General features: G+C 43.2%; 1 protein-coding gene across 4 annotated transcripts in view; it reads left to right on the top strand.

Annotated features, from left to right (window-relative positions):
• GMEB1 (glucocorticoid modulatory element binding protein 1) overlaps positions 1–13679 on the top strand; it is a 31590-nt gene extending 17911 nt beyond the window's left edge. For all 4 annotated transcript variants that reach the window (XM_088442162.1, XM_088442160.1, XM_088442163.1 and 1 more), the window contains exons 8-10: positions 251–388; positions 9389–9511; positions 12684–13679. In XM_088442162.1, the coding sequence (XP_088298288.1) occupies positions 251–388; positions 9389–9511; positions 12684–13210 (788 nt within the window). In that variant the 3' untranslated portion in view covers positions 13211–13679. The remainder of the gene's footprint in view (positions 1–250; positions 389–9388; positions 9512–12683) is intronic.
• The last annotated feature ends 490 nt before the right edge of the window (positions 13680–14169 follow it).

Below are 14169 nucleotides of genomic sequence, written 5' to 3'. Positions count from 1 at the left end.
CCCCATGGTATATCTGTGGACCCTATGGACCTTGAAGAAAAGGAGTTATCTAGGTAAGTTTTACCATAACTCTTACTTTACACCACCATGTTACTTACCAATTTCTGTTCACGCTATAAAGTATATAATTTGTTGCAGGTGTAAGACCTTCTGCCAGTTTTAGGCAATAGTTTCAAAGGATATCATTCTTTGAACAGTTTTGCATTTTAATGAACTGACATGTTGAGGAGTGTAATTTCTAACCTTTCAGAGGAGACTCTGCTGTTTCTGAAAGGGATCTCAGATGTGGGACTTATGGATGAAGTAATAAGCAAGGTCCAGAATGAAATTGAGGATCTTTTGAGCGGTGTCCAACAGCGAATTGAACAGACGCCTTTTCAGATGACAGGTGATTGTTATCTCTTCTCTAAACTGTTCTGTACTACGAACGCTCTTGTAAATATTAGTCAGTGTAGCTTTTTTCAATGACTAGATGTACAAGAAGCGCATGACTCTCATCACTCTGCTTGTGAGGTGGTACTATGTTATTTTTCTGCATTCATTTATTAATTTCCCAACAAGCCCCACTGTAAATGCTTATACACACTTAACGATATGCTCCATGAGCAATATCGTTAAGTGTTTCCCCATGCACTGCCAGGCTCAATGTCATTAACGATATCGTTCTGTGTTGGCATGCTCCCTCATCTCTGTACTTGCAGAACCTGACTATATCGTCAGGTTGCCCTGCAAGTACGGGCGATGAAAGGCATTGTAAATGATCCGCAGGAGCGTGCATCATTAACGATGTCTTGCATACACACTGGAAGATATTGAACGAGATGAACAATAACGTTCTTGTTCATATCGTCCAACTTATCGTCTAGTGTGTATGCGGCTTTAGCTAGAGCTATATTGGAGTTTAGTAGTGTATAGATCTATTTTGTATTGTAGTACTATCATGGCTTTTAGCAGTCTCAACATTTTGTTTTAAATGATACCAGAATTCCTTACCAATGCAGTTCCTTACATTGGTCAGTACTAAAATGCTGTTTGACTGAAAGACAAAACACATCTGAGTACAACCCATATAGGGGTCATCCAATTAACCGCGATAAACTCACTGGTCATTGCGGCACTTTACGGTAGCCCGTGCTTGCAGCTCTATGGGGCCACAAGGGGTGCGAGATGAGGTGCCGCTACGGCGTTAAAACGCCAGCAACAAGTCACACGCTTCGCGGCTAATTGGATTGACCCCTTAGTGTAGTAGAAACTTATAAGACACCATAATCGCTCTTCAACATTAGGAGGAAGAAACATTGGCAGATGGCGGATCCTTCCTGCTCCCCTGTTCTCACTAATGCTGGCCATACACGCTACAATTATCGGAGCGATCCGCCTGATATCAGCGGTTCGCCCCGATAATTGTAGCGTGTGTGCGGGCGACCGAGGGTTAAATATTGCTCGGTCGGGCATGCAGGATTGTCCAGCATGCCCGTCCGATGCAATATTTACCCGGTAACTGTCGGCCGCATCGGGCATGTATGCCTAGCGCGGCCGACAGACAAACATTTCCTGTGTTCCTTCCTACGGAAGGAACAGGGAAATGTCTCCTCCCCCGGGGGCGGAGCGCGGATGTCTGGCTATACACTGTGAGATTTCTCTCACAGTGTATGCCGGCGACATCTGCGGCTTGCAGCCGGCCAGATGGAATGTCTGTCGGTCTGACAGACATTTTATCTGGCTGTGTATGCCCAGCATTAGTATTTTAATTACACTTTTAACTTGTTTATTATTATTTTGTTTCTCTAAGCGCATGTATACATGCATACAAACATTGATTCCTAGAGGTATATTTACTAAAGTGCAGGTTTTTAGAAGTGGAGAAGTTGCCCATAGCGACCATCAGATTCTAGCTTATCTTCTAGGAGGTGCTAGATAAATGTTGAGTAGAATCTGGTTACTATGAGTAACATCTCCTTTTCTAAAAATCCGCACTTTAGTAAATATACCCCTTAGTGTTATGCTATAAAACTAGGGGCTTCCATATTTTCTAGTAAATGCATTTTTGTCCGCCCCATCCAACATGGTCTCTGCTGTATTACTTACCCTGTTGAGTAATCCCCTGCAGTCGGTCTGACCTGTTACTGCATGCTCACATACAGTGCATCGTAAACAACAGAATTTTGTTTTGTGATGTTGAATCTAACTTTGCGTGTGCCCATAGAGTTTTGAGGATGAGATGAGAGAATCACTGAGACTACGGGATAAATGTAATAGCTTGCAACTTGCAGTCATTGGTGCAACTCTTCCCAATGTTTTAAATCTAATTTAAAAGGTTAAACCAATCTGGTTTTGCCTCTTGAATTATTGCAGCTTTAAAACATCTGGCAGACTTGCCGGAGTTGCACCAATGACTGCAACTCACTCGCAGGCTATTATATAAATCACCCCTTCCCCCATATGTTATAACTAAAGTATATAGCCTGCACGTGCATTTTTGTGCACATAATGCCTTGAATGGGAGTGTATCAACCTTACACAACACAACCGCACATTATTTGTATGAATAAAACCATATAGGATACGTTTCCTCAATGAAATGTTCCATTTCCCTTTTTTTCAAGATTAGTATTCCTCAGACTATACACAATCTGTCTGTCCACAGCTCCTCGCAAAGAAAACCTTTTAAATTCGGATATATTCTCCATGACATATTTTTTACTTTTTTTTTTTTTTTTCTCCTTCATCCACTAGAGGACACTGGAGTACAAGACACTGGGGTATAGACGGTGGTAGAGTAGAGCCTGGCACTTTAAATAATTTAGACGTGTGACTGGCTCCTCCCCCATCAGCCCCAGTTAAGAAAATGTGCCCAAGTGAGCCGGTGCACAGTGTTTCCAGCTCATGTTAGTATTTTAATTATTTTACAAACTTGATTATATGAGGACAGGCCGACCTCGGCAGCTTGCCTGCTACTTAGAACCCGCAGCGAAGGGCACCGCCACGGCTACTGCAGCCGGTGCCCTGCGTGGGGAGCCCCTGCTTTGAAACTCCTGTCTCTGTGAGGCCCGCCACAGCTGGAAACGGCTTGTCCGGATTCCTCACCAGCCCCGGTAAGCCCAGCATCAAGGCCGCAGCAGTAAGATGTAAGTAATGCTACTCAGGAGTGGTGGAGAAAGACTGGGCTCAGTGACAGCGTGCAGTCATGTAGCTGTTACACAGGGTGGCCGCAACTACCTCCGATCCCTCCTTCCACCCGATAGTAGTGGGTGGAGGAGAGTAGGCTTAATTACAGTCAGGAAATGGTTCTTGTAGCTGGGCTTAGTGACAGCCGAGTCTGTCTCTATTAAAACTGTCCCAGCTGCCACCTACGGAACTTATTGCTACTCTTCATACTGCCGAGGCTGGATGCTGAGAGAGGGTAAAGCCCAGTGAAATATTACAATGTGACAAGGGGACTTCTGGTTGCTCACAGCTATGCGGACCCCACTATTGTCTCGGAAGAAGCTCTGGACGATGCATACCTGACCTTACACAGCTATTATTCCTCCGTCCCCGCACCCTAGCTGCTGTCCTAGCAGTCATCTGCCCATATATGGTACCTGTTCACATCACTTGACTCTTCAACTTCGAGCATTCCTAGCGTATAGGTCCAAAGTTGCAACACAACTTTAATCCTCCTTCCTGGACTGATATGTTGTCTGCCTCCACTAGTGGTGGTCGTATTTCCTCACCATCTTTCCAAAGATGTCACGGATAGGTGTGAGAATTGTTGGCTCCGACACAAGCACGCTGGTTCCAGTCTTCTGATAAGTCGTATCCCTCTTTTGTCCCACTTCTTCTAGGAACGTTATTCTCTCCATGAGTGAACTGTTATTCTCTGACAGGAATTGTTATATAATTCAGCTTCTGTGAGGTGGAAGAACTGTAGTTCTCTGAAGAGCGTGAGGTTAGCTTGCAGTGCAGCTTCGCAATGACTGTTGCTTGTTTTCGGAGGCCTCTCCCGATTCATCTCAAGCTGAACTAGTGTTTAATGATGCTATCCTTCTAGAAGCTGTTTGGTTCTGCTACATTCTGGGCTGCCGCACTGGAGACCTTGCTTTGTTTGCCTGTTTGGTATCTGTTAATACTTTCATAATAAGAGATCGGTCTTCTTGGGATAGGTGCCGTTAATCCCCTTCTTATCTCCAGGGGTCCTAGCGGGTGTACTACAGTTAGTCCATGGCCTCTAAACATGGACTCTGTCTTATCTAGGACACTTTCATGATTGTCCTAGTGTTCTAGCCTATTGCTTATGGTGCTTTCCTATATTGATTGTTTTTGCAGCTGGTCCAGGTCTGTTGTTTGGCTAGTTCTTCTTCTGCAGAGTTCCTTAGGGTTCTTGCTCTCCTGGTGTGGCTGTTGCGTCCATGATTCTTAACTGCTAGAGTGTCCTGGATGTTTGTTTCCTACTATGTTGTTGTTTCCAGACGAGGTGGACGCTGGTCTTCACCTGGGCTCGCTGTAAGGTTATGGTTGCTGTCTTATCCATCTGTTTTCAGAATTGGTTGTCCTGCTTTGAGCCTCTGCAGGGTGTTTCTGTCTCTGCTCACTCTTGGTGCTGTCTCCGCCTCATGCCCGGTAGGATCTCCACCGGTTAAGGTCTTCTATGTTTTCAGCCTTCCGCTGGGGAAAAAAAAAACCCTACTTATATGGACCTCAAGATTGGTCCGGGATGACTGTTCTGACTTGTCTCTGGCCTTCATGTATACTCTTTTGCTAGAGAATTCTGTGAACATGAACAGCTCTGGAGAAAAATAAATGTAAAATATATATATTTTTTTATTAAAATATATAATTTTTATATATTTAAAATATTTTGACACCCAGCCGTTCTGGGATTCTTCTGTCGGCAGCTGTTGCATCTTCCTGTCTTTACAATCTGGTTGGGTTTCTTGAGTGTTCTCGTGTTGCTTCCCTTCTCTTAAGGATTCCTGGTTGGATGATAAAGCTTGGGGTTGGTAGGTTTCAGTTGAAAATATGCTGTTCTGACGATTCTTGCCTGCTGTTGTTGACAAGAGTTGAGGTTCTCTTGTTCTATTTGGTTTTTGTTGTATGTTTGTGGAATTATCTGTGGCTGTCCAGAGAAGAGTTCTGATTCTCTCCTGTGCTCTACAGATTTTGGTCCTTCGCTCTTGCTTTTCTATTTTGTCCTCCTGTTGGGTTTATGGCAGTTCCTGTTTAGTTTGGCCGCAGGATCAGCAAGTTCTTAGCGTTTCCCACCTGGGAGATCGGCTTTGGGACGTCCCCAGTGTCTTGCACTCCAGTGTCCCTCTTAGTGGATGAAGGAGAAAACAGGATTTTGGTACTTACCAGTAAATCCATTTCTCCGATTCCACAGGAGACACACTGGACGGCCACGCAGCGCTGCTTTGCTTACGTGCCTGCTTGGTTTGTTCTATTCTGTTCTATTGCGGTTGACTGCATTCTGTTGTGGTGTGACTGCAGTGGGTTGCTCTGTTCTCCTTCAGTCTATCTGTCTCGGGCTCAGTTTCTTAACTGGGGTTGATGGGGCATAGAGGCAGGGCCGGCAACAGAAATTTTGGGGCCCGGTAAAATTAAATCTCTGGAGGCCCCCCTATGAAACACCTCTACCCACAAAACCATATCCCTCAGCCTAAAAACCCTGAACCCCCACACCGCAAGGAGTATTTATTAGATACACAAATTTCAGGACAAAGGTGACAGGGAAAGGATAGAGGAGACCGGCCCAGGACAGAGGTGCAAGGATAGAGTTGAGGGCCAAGACAGAACAGTAGGGACAGGGGTGACAGTACCAAGACAGAACAGAGGGGACAGGATAGAGGTGACAGAGCCAGGACGGCATTGACAGGTCCAGGACAGAAGCGACAGGGCAAGAATGAGGGGGCAGGGCAGTAGTGAGATGGCCAAGACAGGAGACCAGAGCGGGACAGAGGTGAAAGGCCCAGAGGCGACCGGGACAGGACAGAGTGGACAGTACCAGGACAGAACTCCCCCCGTCGCTTACTAGGCAAACTTAGCCCCTGGTTACTTGGCTCCCACCCCCTCCCAAATCTGGGCACACATAACACCCCCCCCCCCCCCTTTAATACTGGGCATACTTAGTACCCCACCCCCTTCCTGGACACACTTAGAACCCCTCCCCCCTTATCAGGCTGGCTTACCCCCATTCTTCTTTCTTACCAGGTGCTGGCCACATCTTGGAGTCCCGCTGTCTGGCTGCCACCCGCCATCCACACAGCACAGACACTGCAGTCACCGGCATTTGAGTCCCACCGATATGTTCCTGACCAGTGCCTGACGTCAAGGGCCAGGCACTTCCAGGCTTCCCCTGCTTCCAGCGAAGGAGTGGTCACTGGTGCAGCGCAGCCGACGAGCAGTAAGGATAGGGAAGGAAGCATGGAGAACAGCAGGGACTTTGTGAAGAGCCGGTCAGGCTCAGCCGCACTTCTTTCTGCAGCAGGCTGCCGCTGCATGTCATACAGTGTGACAGGCAGTGCAGCCTGCAGCAGCATCAGTGGACCCAGCAGTTGCTGCAGGGAAAGTGCCTCCTACCTGGCGCCTCCCTGTAGTGCAGGATCTGCTGAGTGGGTGGTTGTTACCCCCCTGTCGCTGGGCCTGCATAGAGGCGGAGGAGCCAGTCACACTTCTAAATTATTTAAAGTGACAGGCTCTACTCTACCACAGTGTATACCCAAGTGTCTTGTACTAGAGTGTTCCCTGTGGAATCGGAGAAATGGATTTACTGTTATGTACCAATATCCTGTTTTTTTGTTTTTGTTTTTTTTTTCTTTCTGCACCTTCTCTGAATAGTGCTCATACAACTGATGATTTTTCAAAATGTACATTTTGGGGCAGATTCAATTAGCCGCAGTCTTGCTTCACGTGTTCTGTTCCCATGTGTAGAGTGCCCGGAACTAGTTCATTACGGAGCTGTGATCAGCCTGCGAGCAGCCCTGAGGCAGCAGTTAATGATAAGTTCTGCTCATACCTCTGGAGGTAACAGTCTGCGTGACTCAACTCTGTGGTTAATTGAACTTGCCTTTTTGTTATTACTTTTATTTGTGACAAAACTAGACTAACTTCCATGCCCAGCAATTGGTTGATTTATCACGACGATGCAATCCCCCATGATGGGGACTGTGATTATGAACCATCATTTTCAGGGACTCTGGCCCAGAAAGGAAACAAGGCTTCCAATCACTGAGCTGGAATTAACATCGGTTCAGGGAAAGCCTGTAAGGATCCAGCCAGACAGTGCTACAGCAGTAGCATGCATAAATCATCAGGTAAGGGCAAGAAGTTCCCTGGCAATGAGAGAATTGTTCAAGATCCCATCTTGGGCAGAGATCCATGTTCCTGGAATATCCACAATCTTTATTCAAGGAATATAGAATTGGAAAGCTGAGTTTCTGAGTCGTCAGTTTATTCTTCCAAAGACGTGGCCAGATGTGTGTCTCAGCCAGAGAGAGACAATCTAGCTTCTCGGATCAACAGGAGAGCCAAGTTTTGTTGCTGGGTCAAGGATGCGATGGTGGTCCCTTGGAAGTTTCGTCTGGCTTACATTTCTGCCTATTGTTAGGACATCCATCAACTACATTTGATGGCATGATTCTGGAAGCCAGATCTTAAAAAAAAAAAAAAAAGACTGGTTTCTAGGATTCAGTAGTTCAGGCTGTGATCAGAGCCAGAAAAAGTCTTTAGAGTCTGGAAATATTATATTGCTAATTGTAATGAGAAACCTTCTCCTTAATACACCGAGTCCTTTTCTTCAGGCAGGCCTTCAGAGCTCATACTTGCACCTTAAGGAAACCTAAGCTGTCTACATCTGGAATCAGAGCCAATCTTCTCTGAAAAAATAAAGACCTTTTTGCAGGGCGGATTGCATATACAGCCACCTTTTATAGGCATCCCATAGACCCTTCGTATCTTAAGCTGGTGCTTTCAGCGCTTCAGTTACCTCTCTTTGAACCTTTGCAGAAGGTAGACCTGAAGTGGGTCACTTGGAAGTTTATCATTTCTTTTGGGCAGCACAGATGGTGTAATGGATAGCATTACTGCCTCACGGCATTGAGGTCGTGGGTTGATTTCCCACTTCTGCCCTAACTGTGTGGAGTTTGCATATTCTCCCTGTGCTTGTGTCTCCGGTTTCCTCCCACACTCCAAAAATATACTGGTAGGTTAATTGGCTCCCAGCATAAATTAACCCTAGTGTGTATGTGTGTGACCATGTGTTAGGGAATATAGATTGTAAGCTCCGCCAAATATTCTCTCTGTAAAGCGCTGCAGAATGTGTGTGCGATATATAAATAACTGGTAAATTTAAAAAAAATAATTCTTCTAGCTCTTAATTCAAACCAACTCTTAGCTCACGAAATAGTTTTGTCCTGTAGACTTCCATTTCTGATTCACAAAGATGGATCAGTGTTTTGTATACACCTTCATTTCAGCCTAAAGATATGTCCGCTTTTCATTTAATCGGAATATAGTAATACCATTTTATTTTAGCTAAGTGAGGCAAGACAACAGGCCAGGGTCAGTTGGACATGGTTAGAGTGCTAAGAATCATGGAAAGGACAGCCAGTATAGAGAAGGTGTTTTTTTTTTTTTTTATGATCCGAAGATATTAGGATGGCCAGCGACCAAGCAGACTATAGCTAGATGCATTAGGGCCACTATTCAGCGGGCATAAGAGACGGCTGAACAACCTATCCCAGCTAGAATTTCCGCTCATTCCACTTGCTCAGTTAGAACGTCATAGGTGGCATGGAGTTTCCACAGAGCAGTTATGTAGAGCAAGTACATGGTCCTCGATGCATATATTCAACAAAATACTTCTTTTGGACGGAAAGTATTGGGTTCAGCCAAGGCTGAGCACACCCCTCGCCAAGGGGCAGCTTTTGTACATCCCCATTGTATAGAAGTGTCCCCCAGATAGATGGAGTAAATAAGATGTTAGGTACTTACCGTTAAGTCTCTGTCTGACTCCATCTTGGGGACACCACGATCTCTCCCATATTGGGTTGTGGATGCAATCCTATCCTTATTTCTTCAACCTGTCTTTGGAGCTTTTTTAAATTTAAACTGAGGAAGGGGTAAGAGGAGAGGAGCTTATATACATTAGTTAACATATTAAGTGGAAGCTCCTCAACCCTCATTACACCCCATGCTACCTTTGGGTCTAGAGTGTCCCCCAGATGGATTTGTAGACAGATTTAACTAATTACCAAAAATCATTTTAATTTTCATTCTTAAATATATTCGGTGGAGAGACTTTAAGATCTATATTACATAGAATGGCTTGTATACATGGTTTCTACTTTATTTAGGGATATATAGATCTGATATAATCAGAAATAGACTAGATTTTCTCTTTCCCACTTAGATGCCACTGTACTTGGTAACATTGCTCATACATTTGGCCTCCTGGATGTAGTGAAAAAAGTTCTTGAACAAAAGAAAAATCAAACAGACCAGAGTGAAGAACAATATCACTCTACACTGGCAGGTATGTCTCTCATTTAAGAGCATGGAAAGCAATATGTGGGTAATTTGTAATATGTAAACCTTTAATAGTCCGTTTTAAAAATAAATTTGTCCCCATTGAAATGCATTGGATTCAACCAAGGATAGGCAACACATGGCACTCCAATTGCTTTGGAATTACACATCCCTGCATGCCCTGCCACAGCTGGAGTGTTTCATGTTGCTTACCCCTACAATAGATCCAGCACTAAACTCTCCATACAGCAACAATACCACCACAACCACCCACCCACTCATACATACACAAATATACATACAGTACCAAAAGTTTGGACACCTTCTCTTCAATGGTTTTTGTTTATTTAAATTATTTTCAACATAATAGATTAATACTGAAGACATCAAAACTATGAAAGAACACTTATGGAATTAATGAAACCATATGCTAACCTTCTCTGCGTCCCACAAAGACACGGTGGTTGGAACCAAAAATCTAAAATTTGGACTCCCATCAGACCAAAGTACAGATTTCCACTGGTCTAATGTGCATTCCTTGTGTTTCTTGGCCTAAAAAATTCTCTTCTTCCTGTTGTACATCTTCAGTAGTGGCTTCTTCACAGCAATACGACCATGAAGACCTGATTCACGTAGTCTCCTCTGAACAGTTGATGTTGAGATGTGTCTGCTACTTGAACTCTGTGAAGACTTTATGTGGTCTCTAATCTGAGGTGCTGTTAAGTGGTGGTTTCTGAGGCTGGTAACTCTAATGAACTTATCCTCTGCAGCAGAGGTAACTCTTGGTCTTCTTTTCTTGAGGCGGTCCTCATGAGAGCCAGTTTCATCACAGCGTTTGATGGTTTTTGCAACTGCACTTGAGGATACATTCAAAGTTCTTGAAATTTTCTGTATCGACTGACCTTCATGTCTTAAAGTAATGATGGACTGTTGTTTCTCTTTACTGAGTTGAGTGGTTGGTGCCATAATATGGATTACAACAGTGGTCAAATAGTGGTGTCCACTGTGTACTAACCCTACCTCTGCACAACACAACTGATGGTCTCAAACACATTAAGAAGGCAAGTAATTCCACAGATTTACTCTTGACAAGGCACACCTGTTAATTCAAAACCATTCCATGAAACTGATTGAGAGAATGCAAAGAGTGTACAAAGCTGTCATCAAAGCAAAAGGGGGCTACTTTGAGGAATCTAAAATATAAAACATATTTTGATTTGTTTAACACTTTTTTGTTTACAACATAATTCCATATGTGTTCTTTCATAGTTTTGATATCTTCAGTGTTAATCTATGTTGAAAATAATTTAAACAAAAAACATTTTATGAGAAGGTGTCCCAACTTTTGACTGATACTATATATACTGACACACTCGCTTTCTTATTCATACTTGGACTAATATGGATGCTGCAAAACACTGTTTAAAAGGCCAATACTCCAATAACAAGTTTCTCTACTAGTAAGCCATCTTTAACCGCTGTATTGTAAGTAAATACATACCTACCTGTATATATTGTAACAATACAGTGCATCCGGAAAGTATTCACAGCGCTTCACTTTTTCCACATTTTGTTATGTTACAGCCTTATTCCAAAATGGAATAAATTTTTGTCCTCCAAAATTGTAAATTTAATAAAAAAATAATTAAGAAATCACCTGTATATAAGTATTCATGGCCTTTGCCATGAAGCTCAAAATTGAGCTCAGGTGCATCCTGTTTCCACTGATCATCCTTGATGTTCCTACAGCTTAATTGGAGTTTACCTGTGGTAAATTCAGTTGTTTGGACATTATTTTGAAAGGCATACACCTGTCTATATAAGGTCCCACACTTGACAGTGCATGTCAGGCCACAAACCAAGCATGAAGTCCAAGGAATTGTCTGTAGACCTCCGAGACAGGATTGTCTCGAGGCACAAATCTGGGACAGGGTACAGGAAAAATATCTGCTGCTTTGAAGGTCCCAATGAGCACAGTGGCCTCCATCATCCGTAAATGGAAGAAGTTCGGAACTACCAGGACTCTTCAGTGTTTTCAATGTTTTGCAGCACAGCCACAGTATACAGTACTGTCTCCTCTCACTCTGGCTCCAGTTGGCCGGCCGTCTAAACTGAACGATCGTGGGAGATGGGCCCTAGTCAGGGAGGTTACCAAAAACCCAATGGCCACACTCAGAGCTACAGCATTCCTCTGTGGAGAGAGGAGAATCTTCCAGAAGGACAACCATCTCTGCAGCAATCCACCAATCAGGCCTGTATGGTAGAGTGGCCAGACGCAAGCCACTCCTTAGTAAAAAGCACATGGCAGCCCGCCTGGAGTTTGCCAAAATGCACCGGAAGGACTCTCGGACCATGAGAAACAAAATTCTCTGGTCTGATGAGACAATGATTGAACTCTTTGGCGTGAATGCCAGGCCTTATGTTTTGAGGAAACCAGGCACTGCTAATCACCATGCCAATACCATCCCTACAGTGAAGCATGGTGGTGGCACAATCATGCTGTGGGGATGTTTTTCAGCGACAGGAACTAGTAAGTATAGAGGGAAAGATGAATGTTTTTTTTTTTTTTTTTTAAATTTGCAAAAATCTCATAACTTTTTACACGTTATCATTATGGGGTATTGTGTGTAGAATTTTGAGGACAAAAGAATGTATTCCATTTTGGAATAAGGCTGTAACATAACAAAATGTGGAAAAAGTGAAGCGCTGTGAATACTTTCCGGATGCACTGTACATTAAAGTTACAGAAAGAAAAAAACATTTAAGTGTTTAGCACTCTAATTACATTAGATATGTAGATGCTTTATTTCCACATACATTTTTGAAAGTTGTTACCAGCTCTTCTAGATTAGTTGTTTTTAAAATCAAAATTTGTTTATTTCCTTTACAATATTCCGTGTTAATAAATCAACTACTTTGACAAAATGCACTTTTGGGGCTGGTAAAATATTCCAGGTAAGAACAGCAGAAAGAAACTGCACAAATGTAATTTACTCCTCCCTGCAAAGATGCAACAGTTCTCGGAGACAACTGTGGAATAGGTTCACACACCATTTTGTGTATTTTTATTTATGGGTGTCCTTCCATTATGCCTGTCCAGCACACAGTTATCTTTTTGCTTTGAAGGGTACCCTCCCCTCACGCAGTTCCTTATCTTTTTTTTTTTTAATGTCTTTCAGATCTTGAACGACAACTGGAAGAGCAAAGAAAGCAGGAAGGCAGCCACTCTCCTCTCCTACAGAATGTGGTCTTGATGCCTGTGAACACCCCTAAGCCACCAAAGAGGCCTCGACTTCAACGTCCCGCTTCTACTGGCACTTTGAGTACTCCTTCATCACAGCCACAGTATACAGTACTGTCTCCTCTCACTCTGGCTCCAGTTGGGCAGCAGTTCTCTATAGGTGGCTTGCGTTATACCACAGTCCTAGGCAAGACTGAGGGAGGTGATGCCCTTACTGTATTAACAGAAATGCAGGAGTCTGGGTCCCTGAGTGGCATTATGAGCCCTGTAGAGCTGGTTGCAATGGATTCAGGACTGTGCCAGGATGGACTTGGTGATGAGGGCCAAACTATCATTCAGATAGACCCAGCGCCAGACCCCGAGGGAGGATCCAAGGTGATGGAGCTAGGTGATGGGAAGGTCCTGGGTGTTGGCCACCATGATGGAATGCATAATGTGGAAATTGTGGTTTTGGAAGATGACTAACAGCTATAGCAGACAGATCATAGTGTTTAGAGTTAATGTTAAGTAACATTAATTTATTATATCAGGCCAGGCTATATTCTATTTTTATTTTAAGGATTTTTTTGGCAAGTAAAGTGAGCTAATGACAAATATATTAGCAAAGACGAAAGAGCCTTCATATGCTGGAAAATGGATGTCCCCCTGGCCCTCTAAGTATAACTGCAGCCTCTGTGTTTTCTGTACATAGTGTGTAAAAAGACTAAAGCAAATGTTGAAATTACTTTTTTATTAAAATGACATGTATTACTATAATCTGTTATTTATAAAGTGTGATGTCAAGCAGAACTGTATAATTGAGGTGGTAATCAACTGTTCCTAGATGCCCAATTTTGTCAACAGCTCATCTTTAAGGGATTTTAACACACTATTTTCTTTTATTTGTCCGTCTACATTTAAGGGATATATAGATATATATTTTATTTTAAATTTATCCTACAGTTTTTTGTTTTCTCTTGCATCTGATCATCTCCATACAATTGTTCAAAGGTGGGTACACACCTGACCGATTATATCAGCAGATCGACTTTTTTGCGTCTTTTTCCCTAAAGTGCGTCTTATTAGCACAAACAGCTTTTGCTGATTAAAATGATATGCAGCATGCCTATGTTCTGTGAGCCAGTATGGCTGTATCTGCAAGCAAATCACTACGTTAAAGTGTTATAGTCGCTATTAGAGTAAAGTTTTGCGTGCAGATACACCCGAACTGGCTCACAGAATATAGGCATGCTGCATATCATTTTAATCAGCAGAGCTATCAATTCAATTCGCTGTATGATTCAGATGCATTTGAAGGTAAAAAGTCGCATAAAAGATGCTCACGCTACCGAGTCACGCCATGCCATAACAGAATTCACAGGAGTGCTGTGTAACTCGGTAGCGCCAAGCGTCTTTTTTGCATCTTTTTACCCTAAAATACGTCT

Source organism: Taudactylus pleione, unplaced genomic scaffold (genome assembly GCF_031769625.1).
Source record: "Taudactylus pleione unplaced genomic scaffold, aTauple2 ptg000305l, whole genome shotgun sequence".
Taxonomy (NCBI): domain Eukaryota; kingdom Metazoa; phylum Chordata; class Amphibia; order Anura; family Myobatrachidae; genus Taudactylus; species Taudactylus pleione.
The sequence above is the reverse complement of the archived record's forward strand: the minus strand, read 5'-3'. Positions and strand labels throughout refer to the sequence as shown.